Genomic DNA, 14472 nt, shown 5'->3' with positions numbered 1-14472 from the left:
TTGTTTTATGAAAAGGCGTCATTTTATTTTTTTTAATTTACTTATTTTTGCCAGTCCTGGGCCTTGAACTCAGGGCCTGAGCACTACACCTGGCTTCTTTTTTGCTCAAGGCTAGCACTCTGCCACTTGAGCCACAGCGCCACTTTTGGCCATTTTCTGTGTATGTGGTGCTGAGGAATCGAGCCCAGGGCCTCATGTATACGAGGCAAGCACTCTTGCCACTAGGCCATATTCCCAGACCAAAAGGTGTCATTTTAAATACGGGAAAATGGATTATTTGACATGTGATTTGGGGACAAGTGAACAGCCACTCATAAAAAAAGTGAAGTTGAGGGGCTGGGAGTGTGACCTGGTGGTAGAGTGCTTGCCTAGCACACATGAAGCCATAGGTTCGATTCCTTGGTATCACATAAACAGAAAAAGCTGGAAAGTGGTGCTGTGGCTCAAGTGGTAGCCTTGAGCAAAAGAAGTTCAGGGACAGAGTCCAGGCCCTGAGTTCAAGCCCCAGGATTGGCAAAAAAAAAGAAAGAAAAAGAAAAGAAAACAAGGAAACCTGCTGAACTTGTTTTAAGAAGGGGAGTGCTGAATTTGTTTTAAGAAGGGGGATGGGATGGGGAAAGTGATAGAGGAGATACATTGTATACATGTGTGACAATGGAACTCCCTTGTACAACTAATATATGCTAATAAAGAAGATTCAAAGAATATAAATACTTCAAGACCTCTACAGTTGCAATATTGATCAAAAACTTAAGTCATACACTCTGAATTACAACTCTAAGTGTCAACACTGAAACATTGTTCCTAATAGCACAAGGCTTGAAAACAAATTAAGTGATCACCAAGAGTACTGTTTCAATAAAGTTCAGCATGACCAGTAAAATAGCATGTAGTTCTTACAAGGAATGAAGCAATTCTATATATAGAATGTAAGTGTGTGTGTGTGTGTGTGTGTGTGTGTGTGTGTGTGTTTCCTCCAAAGATCTTTATGGTTTTTTTCCCCCTTGGGGAGGGGATGGAAAAAAGGGCAAGATATGTATATATTATTTGTAAAGAGAAAGAAAAGGTCTTAGAAAACTCATTTCAAAGACTTTGTCCTATAAATCCATTAGCAACACGTGGGTGGCATTTGTTTAAATGTGCTCAAATTAATACCACATGGGCTTCAAAACAATGAGGCCAAATTACATTATTCTGGCCTTATTTCAATATCAAATATGTACTTTATATAACAATCATTACAAAATAACTTTACAATCTGGAGAAGGTAGGTATGGGTGCTCCAGAAGTGGGGTTTTCTTACAGGCCTAGCAAGTTTTTCCCAGTGGTCATAAGTAGTTCTCAAATAAGTTCAGACCCACCCACATTGCCAAACTCAGTGACCCTTTTCCTGAAGCCTTCAGTGATCAAAGGAATATTTCCATTATCTTTAGAAATATATTCTTTTTGAAAGCACTATGTCTGTTAACACTATAATGTGAAGATAAAGTAAGACAAAAAGAAAGATAATCACAAAATGCAAAAAAAAAGCAAATGTTCTTTGGTATGCATTAAAGGCTCATTATTCAATCCTCTTAGAGTTGAGATTATATTAATTTTTGGATGAGATATCAGTATGGCAAGAAAGCTGTGTCAGAAGAATGGCAAAACTGAAAGGAGTCCCTGGAATTCAAGATTCTCCTTTTACCCTCTTAACTCTAATTTGATGTGAAACCGAATTTTGCTCAATTCACACTTGAACACTTGTATTGCTAGAATCATTTTCCTGATAAATTGAAGAGGTTGTGAGGTATGGGGTGAGGAGGAAAATTGGGGGAAAGGAGAAGGGAAGAGATTAGGAAAAGAGGAAGAAAGGAAGATGGATTTTTTAAACTCAATTCCTAAACAGAAAAGGTTGGACACAATGAGAAATAATTACTCCAGTTCTAATATCACATAAATCTATAGTTGGGAGGCTAGTAGATTGTGTACATGACAAGGACACAAGAACATGACATGATCTTTTCTACTCTTCACAAAGATGATGATGATGATGATGATGATGACAAAGTAACAATAGTACCATTGCTCCCAATACCTCATGTTATTTAACTACAGAGTATTTTACAAATTACACACATATACACCATAACATTTTTATGAGAACCAACCTACTTTTTAGTTGAACCCAGCCAGTACCATTTGTTTGTATGAGTGTGAGCAACACTCTACCATTTGAACTATGCCTACAGCCTTTCCATACTGTTCTTTTAGCTACACACGAAGTGAATACTTTGTGATCTTCCTGGGGGGAAAAAAAAAAGGTCCGTCTTAGACTAACCCTTTTATCAGTCTGTGAAGCAGATACTATGCTCCTGGAGCGATTACGAGCTGCACTAGATGCGTTTCATAACTTCCAATTTAGGTTACTTCAATTATCTCTCCATCTGTAGTGATGAGAAACTCAATTTAACTGAACAAATGTTGGTCAATCCAGATTCCAAGAGGCAGAATCTAAACATCAAGTGCCCTTTGTGTGTGTGTGTGTGTGTGTGTGTGTGTGTGTGTGTGTGTGTTTTGTTTTTTTCTTTGGCCAGTCCTGGGCCTTGGACTCAGGGCCTGAGCACTGTCCCTGGCTTCTTTTTGCTCAAGGCTAGCACTCTGCCACTTGAGCCACAGTGCCACTGTGGTGCTGGGGAATTGAACCCAGGGCCTCTTGTATATGAGGCAAGCACTCTTGCCACTAGGCCACATCCCCAGCCCCTCAAGTGCCCTTTTTGAAAACAGATGTAGATGTTAATCACAGCATAACCCTCACAGGTTTTCTTTGAAGGTGTAGCTAGGAAAACTAATATGAGAACTAAAGGAAATGTAAAAGAAGAGAAAAAATAGTGAAGAAAGCCTTGGAAAAAGGAGCTGATGAAACAAAAATGGTTTCCTTTGGATAAAAAAGGATTTGGTAAGTAAGTATTGTCTTAAATATTTGTTCCGAAATCGAAAAAGGTTGAAGGTTCCAGTAGGTAGCAGAAGGTATGCGTATGTCTTAGATTCTTATAAGATAAAGCTTATTAAAATTGGTATATAATTAAGTTAGCTGTGATTTAAACACTGATGTAAAACGAACATGTCATTCTTTATGTCCATCTAAAGTATATCTGATGAACAAAGTTGGCACAATGGTAAATTGCCCAAGGGCCACTGCAGAGACACCAGCCTGCAAAAGCCAGTGTACTCAGAAAGCAACCAGGAAAACACTGGGAGATGTCAAATGTCTGGCAATGATTGTGTAGAAATTTGCAGGCAACCCAGCAGGAGGTGCAACGATTGTTGCACCAAGGGACACCAACTAGCCCAGATCCAGTCCCTCTCTTCCAACCTGGACCATCCTGACCACCTCCACCGTGGTAAAAGTAGATGGGACTCCTGCCTGACTCCATCACACGCAGCTGATTCCTGGTGAAAGACTACTTTGGATTTGCAAAAACTAAGACTCTTGTGTGACATTCTTTCTGTTAATACACATTTGTAAACCTTACCCAACCTAACCTGGAAAAAGCTGGCTATGTCGTTATGCTAATGAAACAGATGTAGGCCAGGAGAGTCTCTTGTGAACTTTGGTTAAAGTAACTTAGTTAACTTGGGCATTGTTAGGGTCACCAGAAATCAGGTTTCCCAGGCAGCCAGCCTATACTATATCCCAAGGAATCCTAAAGTGCTAGAACTCTCATCACATCTACTGAGTTTTGTTATTACAGAACTCGGGCACATATTTGTTGGTCAATTCTTAAGTTACGGGTAAGCTCTGCTTTATTTCTATTGGTCTCCTGTTGCTTTAACTGGAAATAAAAAATGGTTTGTGGCAAAGACTCCTTTGATCTGAGGATTGCAGCTCAGAGTCAGCAGAAAAATCCCTCTGAGACTCCATCTCCAAACCAACCAGCAAAGAGCCAGGCTGGAAGCATGGCTCCAGAGACCCTTATCTCTAATTAACTAGCCAAACTCTGGAAGTGGCACTGCGACTCAAAGTGGTAGAGTGTTAGCCTCGAGCTGAAGTGCTTGGGGGCAGAGCCCAGACCTTGAGTTCAAATCCTGTGAATGCCAATAGGGACAAGCTATCCCTGCAACAAGCTCCTAGACACCCCAGACGAGGCCAGTACTGACAATGAGGAACTGTGGACAGGAGTAAGAGGAGATGATGTCATATCCTAAATAGAGCCACTCTGTGCCTGCCCTTCCCGGGAGATCAAGAAAAATAAAAAGCTTGCCCATCTAATGTACATGCCTGTCTACCTTGAACTAGACAGGAATTTACATTCTTCCCTTGGTTACCTGCTATTTGTATTTATAGTGAGTGTTAAGACTCAGGGCTGTTAGCCTTGGCAGCTTCCTGGGTCTCCCATACTTACTCTGTAATCTAAGCACCCAACCCAGTCCCAGCTTCTGACTGTTGACCAGTCTAGCATGTTCTTCCCTCTCAGATGTCACAAATAGCCAGGGACATTTTCCACCAACTCCAGGACAGCCTGGAATGTAGGATATAGCCAATCTAGTCAAGTCATCCAATTTTTAATTTTCTGCCCTGAACCCTTCCTTTTGCAGTTTGTGTGCTCTCTAATATTTTTTATTACTGCCCAGACCCTGCCTCATGAGACTTTTTCCAGACTTCATTCAAGGAATTGCATCTACCAAGGGACAGATGCTACTTGCTGCCTTCTCCCAGAGGAGACCACATCTCTGCCTTCTACCCCTAATGTCAGAATGCCCCTTGCCAGCAGGAAGTAGCTAGAGACAATCTGTGTCCTTTTTCATAAGTATTAAAAGACTGAAATGTGGGCTGGGAATATGGCCTAGTGGCAAGAGTACTTGCCTTGTATACAATGAAGTCCTGGGTTCGATTCCTCAGCACCACATATATAGAAAAGGCCAGAAGAGGCTCTGTGGCTCAAGTGGCAGAGTGCTAGCCTTGAGCAAAAAGAAGCCAGGGACAGTGCTCAGACCCTGAGTCCAAGCCCCAGGACTGGGAAAAAGAAAAAAAAAGGCTGAAAGGTAAGGTCCACCTGGGAGGGGCATAAGTGTCCCCCCCCCCCACTTGTCTGAGGTGACATCCTACACCACCCTTGGTCATGCCTCCATCGGACCGTGGGAGGGTCCCAGGTTGCGAGGTCACATCTCATGTGGCCACACCTTCCGCCCACCTGGCCACACCTCCCTGCCCCTTCCCTAGCCTGGCAGCTCCCAGCCCTTTCTGCCATGTGCAATCTCCAACTTGGGCTGAGGCCAGCAGTTTGGAAATAAAGTCTTCTCTTCTGCCTGAATACTGTGTGGTGTTCTCTTTCATCAGTTACCTAATTCAACCTAACAAAGTTCCCTCCCTTTAACAGTGCTAATTACTATCTTTGAAAGAGATGACCATAGCCTCCACCATTACAATGTTGCTTCAAAATGTTGATGTTTTCTCATCAGTGTGTGTGTGTAACAACCACCACCTATTTTCAGAATAGGAAAATCTAGTGGCCGCTGACAGTGCCCCTATCAGTATGGCACCAGGCACGTAGTACAAGCCTGCAATCCCAGCTACTCGGAAGGCAGAAAAATAAGGATCAAGGTTGAGTCTGGCTTGGGCAAAACATTCAAAGCCCCATTTGAAAGGTATTAAAAAACATTTTACAAATGAAAACTAGAACAAAATGACTGGAGCCATGGCTCAAGTAGTAAAGCATTTGCCTAGCAAGTGTGAGACCCTGAGTTCAAGTACTCATTCTGGGGGGAAAATCAGTATTTGCAGACTGAAACGACTATTGGAATCAGATGTTTCAAAATGTCAAATACATTTGTGAATCTATATCACTATCTTTAAATGAAAGGCTGATTTATATACATACAAAATGAGATAAAGCTCATAACTATTTGAAAAGTAAAGTAAATCATTTGAGTCATTTAGGGTTTTTTTGTACTTAGTACCTGTTTTTAAAAGAAGCTTGCCTGGATGTTTTACGCATAAGACTGATAATCACAGCGTTGATAGTAATATTTTAAAAATTAAAAATTAATTTGGGCCTGGTGGCATACATCACCCACCTCCTAGCACTTAGGAGGCTAGGGAGCTCTAGTTCAGGCCAGTCTAGGTTACAAAGTGAGCTCCAAACCAGCCTAAGGTACATAGCGGGACCCTGTGTCAAGAATCAATCAACCACATGGTGCTGGTGGTCCATGCATGTAATCCTAGCTATTCAGGAGGCTGAGATTGAGGATCACAGTTTAAAGCCAACCAGGACAGAAAAGTCCATGAGAGCCTATCTCACTTTGCTACCAAAAACCCAGAAGTAGAGCTGTGACTGAAGTGGTAGAAAAAAGTCAGGGACAATGGCCAGGCCCTGAATTCAAGCTCCAGGACCAGCACCAGAACTCTCCCCCCCCCCCCCAAAAAAAAAACCCCAACGCCCACAAAAAAAACCCACAAAAAAAAGGAGAGAGAAGAGGAAAATAGGGAGGGCAAGAGAGGAGGAGAGGGGAGGAGAGGGGAGGGGAGAGAAGAGGAGGAGAGAAAAGAGAAGGAAAGGAAAGAAAGACAACAACCAACCAACCATACTACGAAAAAGGTTTTATAAAGCAATGTATACTTTTTGAAACTCATTTCAACAAAGTAAAAGATGTGTTATACAAAAAGTGAAAGTCCCAATTCCACTTTATTAACTTTATTTAAAAAAATCATTGTTGGGTGCTAGCCTTTTGACATTCAAAAAACTTAATTAGAAATGAGATCTAGAAGCCTTACAAAGAAACACTATGATTATAGCAAAATATACCAGTATTTCTGTTAAGAATACTACCAGGGTATTTAGAAATGCAGAGAGTTCATATACTTCCTTTTGATTTTTATGAACTATATTTTAGAAAAAACATTCAAAAGGATAGCTGGGCTGTGGATGTGGTTCAATAGTAGAGCACTTGCTCAACATGTACTAGCCCTGTATTTAATGCTGCACCAAAATAAATAGGCAAATAAGTAAATAGGTAAAATTTAGAAGACTGACTTGGCCGTATGCATGTTCTACACTTTGCTCAGGAGTTCCATTCCTGGAAAGTTGTGAAAAGCAGTATGGAAACTCACTGTTGGAGACAATTGTATCATTACTTTTTTCTTTTTGTAAAATAAATAGCTTCCCTGTAAGACAATACTTCCTAGTTTATCTTCCCATGTTAGATATATTAAAAATGAAATATGATTATGCCAACCATCCTGGTTTCCTGAACACAATACTACATATCTTATAATCAGTGTACAAGCTAACATGTCTATCTTCTAGTTTACATGGCTATATTTAGAAATTCTAGATGGGGCAAGAACCAGGAATCGGCACATTACCACAACCAGAAATGAAAGATCTGTTTAGGCAAGATGACTGAAGCTCATTTCTACACAAAATAGGAATAGTCTGTTATGCTACTTCAGTTTTCTCTCTTTGGTAGGTTTCCCAAGCAATACTATGAGAGCTATTTACTTATGCATGCTGGGGACCCAAGGCTGAGTCTCTACATACTGAGCAGGTGTTCTTCCACTGAACTATATCCCCAGCTCCTGTAAGATTTTTAAAGGCTATCCTGTTACCCTGTACACAAGGAACACGTAACATATACATGTCAAAATCTAGAAAAAAATATTTGGTGTCCTACAACTTACATGAGATTCATTTAAGTCTTCATGAATATACAGTGTACTGATAACACAGACCCCACTTATTAAAAAAATTACTAAACCTGTCATTTCAATGGGTAAAGCTGCAGAGAAATTATTCCTTTAGATTTCCTCAACTACGGCAATACAGCATTCTGATTTCAATTCAAATTCAATTTTCTCCTCCACCACTTTCTGAATGGCAGCCGTTTAAAGGTTTATATTTTAACTAAGGTCATGTGGGTAATTTCCAAATGGCATCATCCTATTTGCACCAACTTAGAAAAAGAAAATGTTACAATGACAGTTCTTTCTGAAGGCCGGTGCAGAAGCAACCGGGCGGGGGGCTTTGGCAAACAGGGGCAAACGCGGCGCAGCGCGTCCCGGAGCCTGCAGAGCATGGCTTGCTTCGGGCAGCACAATCTTTTAACTGATTCAAGAGCATTTCCGTGTTCCTTGTTACAGTGCGAGGGGCTGGGCGCTCGGTTCGGACGGGACGGGACGGGACGGGACGCCAGTGGGAATCCACAGGCTGCTCGGTTTCGGGGACTTCCATTTAAACCACCGAGCCGGCTGCCTCCCCCAACCTTTTTTCGCCCGGGGTCGACGCGGAAGGAAGTCTCCCCGTCAGCACCTGCCGTCCCTCAACCCGAGGGTCTCGGGAAGGGGAGCCGGGCCCGCCGGGGGGGGGGGGCGCCCCTCCCGGGGGAGCGTTTTCGGGCGCTGTTAGCGTGCGAATGTTGGGGGCGGCGAGACCTCCGCGCAGCGCCGCGGTCCGGCCAGGTAACCCGCCCGCCCACCCGGCCCGTCGCCCGGGTACCTCGTCCTGGCCGCGGCCCCCGCCGCACTGCTTGCAGCCCAGCAGCTCCGAGACGGCCAGCGAGGCAGCGTACGCCTCGTTCGCCGCGGAGGCCAGGCGCATGTCGGCGCGGGACGGCGGCGGAGCGCGAGGAGTCGAGCGAGCGCCGGGCGGCCGCCGACCGAGGCTCTCCACCGCAGCGCTCCGGACAGCGCAGGCGGCGGGGGCGGGGCCGCGCCGACAAACAAGCCGACAGGCCCCGCCCGCTGCCTGTCTCTCCACCGCCCTGGCGGACGCACGCACCAATCCCAGCGCGCGTCGCTGCCGGGCCCCGCCCCCCGAGCGTAGGAAGGCAGGGGGAAGGGGGCCCAGCGCGGCGCAGGCGAAAACAAGCCGGATGAGCTAATTCTGAGGTCAAGAACAGGCTTGGTGGGCCGGGCCGGGATGGGAGCCGGTGCGGGCGCGGTGAGATGCAGGGCCAACCCCCCCTCCTCCACCTAGGTATTCACCGAGGGGCAAAGGCTTACCAATCTCTAGACTGACCCAGACAGCAACAGGAGGAATGGAGTTTACACCTTTACATCTTAGAAACGATGGAAATTTCCCTCCTTCCTTCCCAATAATGCCCAAGCAACACTGACCAGGCAGCAGAATGCAGAAACAAGGATGAGCTCATGGCCTATATTCAAGGAAAAATCTATTTATGGCAAGCCATGTACTCGTCTACACAGATAATAAGCCTTGGTAGCTGATATCTAAAGTACCTTTCTCTTCCCAAATATGTATGAAAGCTTTGCAATTTGTAATTGTGTCTCCAAGCACTGTTGTCATTAAAAAAAAAAAAAATCCCTTTCTGAAATCAATGAGGAATTGGGAAAAATGAGGTTACAAAGGAACATATAACTGACCTTGTTGGATCCAGAACCCAAATCTGTGAAGCCATGTGTTAATATAATTTCCTTCCTTTCATAGCTCTATTTTTTAAAAATCAATGGCTAAATTAGATCTTTTTCCATGCTTGTTCTTGTGTTTGCCCATGTGTTGTTACATGCTCAGTTTAAGGGGGGAAATGTAGGACCATCATGACAGAAGGAAGTAAGTGGCACTTAAGTCAATAGATATGGACACATACAGAACTAGAAGTCCTAAATGGAAATAGGTTCCAGTGTTACCAGTGAGGTTACAATGTCACTGTCATTTTTATAGCTCCTAAGCTGTGATGTTTTAAAATTCACAGGTTCAAAATACTTTTTATTTATCGTCTCCAAATCAATCTTGTATGCTCTCATAGACTGCTTTTAAAAAAATAGGTAAAAGCACAACACCATATGTAACTTTTATTGGTCAAGAAATAGTTAGGGGGGCTGGGAATATGGCTTAGTGGCAAGAGTGCTTGCCTCGTATACATGAGGCCCTGGGTTCGATTCCCCAGCACCACATATATAGAAAATGGCCAGAGGTGGCGCTGTGGCTCAAGTGGTAGAGTGCTAGCCTTGAGCAAACAGAAGCCAAGGACAGTGCTCAGGCCCTGAGTTCAAGCCCCAGGACCGGCAAAAAAAAAAAAAGTAGTTAGGGGTTAATGAACAGGAAAAAAAAAAAAGGCTGCAGAAGTTTCTAGGCTTTCATCCATTAAGCAAAACCACAGAAGTAAACAACATAATCAAATGCCCACTCAACCACAAACAAAACAAACCTGGTAAAGTCATTCAATTCGCAGCAAAAGGATATACCCTCCAAGAAACTGAAATATTTGGAAACATAAATCACTTGGCATATAGAGTTGTGAGCTGTAAGAGCTGGTTTTAAAATGAGGGAAGTACAAGAAAAAAAAGGCGACTTTGGTTCTGGAAGAGTTGAACTACGATTCTGTTTTCAGAAATTGTAACAGTTATTTAGCAGTTTTTATAACCTTGTTTGTAACCTTAAAATTATTCTCTGGTGCTTACCTTCCTATTTTCTAGGAGAGACAAGGGAAAAACATACATTTAGCTGACCCAGTGATTTAAAGTAATTAAAATGTATGTTAAAACTGCAAACTGCATACATATATTAACAGATATTCACAGCTTGATAAATACTTATTAAAGAAAGATTCTAGATATAATGAAATGAATTAGGAATCTTCAGTGAGGCTTTCCCCCCAAAATTTGTGATCTATTTTAATGCCATCTTACATAAAAAGAGAAAAATATTTTTAACTTACATTTTAATTCAGTGGTTTACTGAGCACTTTTTTTTTTTTTTTTTTTTTTTTTTTGCCAGTCCTGGGGCTTGAACTCAGGGCCTGAGCATTGTCCCTGGCTTCTTTTTGCTCAAAGCTAGCACTCTGCCACTTGAGCCACAGTGCCACTTCTGGCCGTTTTCTATATATGTGGTGCTGGGGAATCGAACCCAGGGCTTCATGTATACAAGGCAAGCACTCTTGCCACTAGGCCATATCCCCAGCCCCTGAGCACTTTTAAGACAGTTAATGTCAAGATTTTTTTTTTTTTTTGCCAGTCCTGGGCTTTGAACTCAGGGCCTGAGCACTGTCCCTGGCTTCCTTTTGCTCAAGGCTAGCACTCTGCCACTTGAGCCACAGCACCACTTCTGGCCGTTTTCTGTATATTTGGAGCTGGGGAATTGAACCCAGGGCCTCATGTATACGAGGCAAGCTCTCTTGCCACTAGGCCATATCCCCAGCCATGTCAAGATTTTTTATCGTCTCTATAAAGACTGATTTAGATACTTCAAAGGGCATTAATTCCTGCTCTTGCACAGAACAGTACTGGAGAATTAGTCTCCTTACCTTCCAACATAGAAAAATTGCCTCAAAATAAATATACAATGGACAAGAAGAGTTCCAACCCATGTATCAATTGGCCTGCATGCATCATTTATCATTGCATACTTTTCACTTCTGGAGATGTTTTGTTCAAAATAGTTTAGTGAAAAGCTTGAGTTATTCCAAGAACATCACTGGATTCTGGCGGTAGCCAGTGCAGGACACCTATAGGCCTGTAATAATCATGTGTTGAAAAGATGAGCATCTCAAGCACAGAACCATCGTTACAAAGGACTATGCTTTGGAAATTTACCACAGGTTATTAGTTCAGGCCAGCACATATTTTACAAAGTTTGCTATTTAAACATTTCAATATTATATTTCTATTTGGAAGAATCCTAGAATCTGATCAGAGAAGTAATAGCAATTCTGACATATTTGTTTTCCTCTAAAGATGTTTTGGTCAATTTACTCAGCTGTGTCAAAGCAAGATTTACTGCCTCAGCATCTGTGCTTGGCAGACTTGTTTTCAGCCTTCTTTTCCTCAAAAACAAGCTGAACACCCTTGTAAAAGCAGAGTAAGGCCAAATGACTTGGTCTTGGCATGTAACTATGAAACATTAAGGGAGTCCAGACTTGGAATAGTGGTTCAAAACAGGCTTCCTGAAGGAAGAGACATGTGAGCTGGAACACAGAGCCTTAGTAGAGGCCTTGGCAAGAAAATTCAGGGAAGAATTTAGGAGGGGTGGACTCAGCATGTGTAAGGAAGCGGCTGGGAACAGAAGAGTAGTTACTTTAGGAAAACAAAATAAATTCATTGGATCTGGAGCAGAGAGGAGGAAGATTAATGGAAGGAATTTAGGTAAAAGATAAACAAGGGTGGGAAAGGAGGATCTTTAAACTTCATTAGGAAATAGGAATTTCATTTTTTAAGGATACTAAGTATAATTATTGAAAGTCCTAAATAATAGTGACAGATTTCAGCTAATGTTTAGAAAAAAATATATTCTTAGAAAGGGGGCAAAGCCAGAGGCAGGGAGATGAGTTAGAAACACTGTTAAGGGCAAAAAGAAAAAAAAACACACACAAGAAAAGCAAGGCTGTTAAAAGAAATCTTGGCAAAGCAACAGGGTGGGCTGAGAACAGTGAGATAGAAAAGTCTTAGGGAAGATGGAAAATTTCATCTTTCCAAAACAAGGTAATTAAGGTTTATGAGACAAGTTGTTGGGCTTTTTTTGGATTTTTTTTTTTTTTTGCCAGTCCTGGGGTTTGAACTCAGGGCCTGAGCACTGTCCCTGGCTTCTTTTAGCTCAAGACTAGCACTCTACCTCTTGAGCCACAGCGCCACTTCTGGCTTTTATCTATATATGTGGTGCTAAGGAATTGAACCCAGGGCTTCATGTATAAGAGGCGAGCACTCTACCACTAGGCCATATTCCCAGCTCTTGTGACCAGTTTTATAGTAGACAAGGTTTTGAAATTTAGGAGGTAATTCTCAAATTAATGGCTTTTTTTTGACCAAGTGTCTACCATGAAGCCATTAGGTCTTTTAAGATTATAATCAAGAATAGGGGGCTGGGGATATAGCCTAGTGGCAAGAGTGCCTGCCTCGGATACACGAGGCCCTAGGTTCGATTCCCCAGCACCACATATACAGAAAACGGCCAGAAGCGGCGCTGTGGCTCAAGTGGCAGAGTGCTAGCCTTGAGCGGGAAGAAGCCAAGGACAGTGCTCAGGCCCTGAGTCCAAGGCCCAGGACTGGCCAAAAAAAAAAAAAAAAAAGGGCTGGGGATATAGCCTAGTGGCAAGAGTGCCTGCCTCGGATACACGAGGCCCTAGGTTCGATTCCCCAGCACCACATATACAGAAAATGGCCAGAAGCGGCGCTGTGGCTCAAGTGGCAGAGTGCTAGCCTTGAGCGGGAAGAAGCCAGGGACAGTGCTCAGGCCCTGAGTCCAAGGCCCAGGACTGGCCAAAAAAAAAAAGAATAGGAATGTTTTAGAAGAAAGACTACTTACCAAGCTAACAGGTATGAATCATATATTAAATACTGAAGTTTCTCCTAACCAAAAAAGGTTAATATTAAAGTAATAGCAATTTTTGAAGTTATTCACTAGAAACAGAACTATATTTAATAATTAGGAAACCAGCAATGTTTCAGCTTTTAAACCAAAGAACATCTTAAAGTGTGGGAGTGAGATTTGTTAGATTTTTATGGTTTAAGCATTCTTGGGGCGGGAGGGGGGAACCAGCATTTTTTAGAATAAATGCTGGTTTATCAGATAACTTCTGCTTACTAATTTTGTCAAGTTTTGTCTCCTCCAGCTCATATCTTCCTGTTTTTATATATATAGCTTGTCTGCTAAGCACTTTTTCCTTTTCAACCTCATGTTTTGAATACAATAAGATCCCTTTAGCACTGAACTTTAAAATTATTCTTAGTTGATCTGTACTTTTCTCACTTCTTCAATTTGTAGAATTAAAGAAACAAGAATGTGGTTAAATCTTTGCTGTTGCTGTTTTTCCTCTGTGATTTAGTTTCTTCTTTTAAACATATACAGCATTTTAAACCTTTACACAAGGATTTAGAAATATGGGCCACTATCCATAATTGTAAATAAGCAATCTTCCAAAAAGTGTCAGTGGTCTTAAGTTAGAAAGTCATTTTTATACTACAAACTCAATGTGCTAAAAGTGTTTGGTGAGATTTCCCAAGCTAATGATAAAAAAAAAAAATCAGTAACTTACCAACTCTTGTGTATCAGTCATTGAGCATTTTCCATGAAAAACGTGGCTATCACTATTAATATTTTATAAATTTGTAAAACAAAAAAAAACACAAATTATGGTAACTTCCCCAAGCCTTTTAAAAATATTTTTTAAGTTTTTGGATTTCATTTATACCTGAAAATATGTTCAAAAATTTTAAATTCTCATCACACTTCTGTTTGTGAATACAAGCCAAGAACTGAGTTAGTCTATAACTTACAATTTTAAACACAAGGAATTATTCAGGTAGACTCCTCTTTTCAATACAATTAAAACCAAGCTTACTTAACTAATCCTGAGCCCAAACCTTGATAGAATTAATCTCTCAAGTTCTTTTTCTTTTATAGAATTAGTCTTCAGCAAAGTTAAATATTTGGGGTAAATACATATTAATGATCATTAGTTTAATCATAACTAACTTTTAAATCTTTATTCATACTAAACGTAATTTTGATTCACACATTCTAAAATTTTAAATTTAATTGC

General features: G+C 41.7%; 1 protein-coding gene across 3 annotated transcripts in view; it reads right to left on the bottom strand.

Moving 5' to 3' along the window:
• Positions 1 to 14472, bottom strand: part of Sesn1 (sestrin 1) — a 90767-nt gene that overhangs the window by 18538 nt on the left and 57757 nt on the right. Inside the window, exon 1 of one of the 3 annotated variants that reach the window (XM_048353725.1) lies at positions 8475 to 8687. The exons of the other annotated variants lie outside the window; for them this stretch is intronic. Within the exon in view, the coding sequence (XP_048209682.1) occupies positions 8475 to 8576 (102 nt within the window). The 5' untranslated portion in view covers positions 8577 to 8687. Of the gene's footprint in view, positions 1 to 8474; positions 8688 to 14472 lie in introns of those variants that run through there. 3 annotated transcript variants of the gene reach the window in all.

This window comes from Perognathus longimembris, chromosome 9 (genome assembly GCF_023159225.1).
Source record: "Perognathus longimembris pacificus isolate PPM17 chromosome 9, ASM2315922v1, whole genome shotgun sequence".
Taxonomy (NCBI): Eukaryota; Metazoa; Chordata; class Mammalia; order Rodentia; family Heteromyidae; genus Perognathus; species Perognathus longimembris.
Note: the sequence above shows the minus strand (reverse complement) of the source record. Positions and strands in the feature narration are given on the sequence as shown.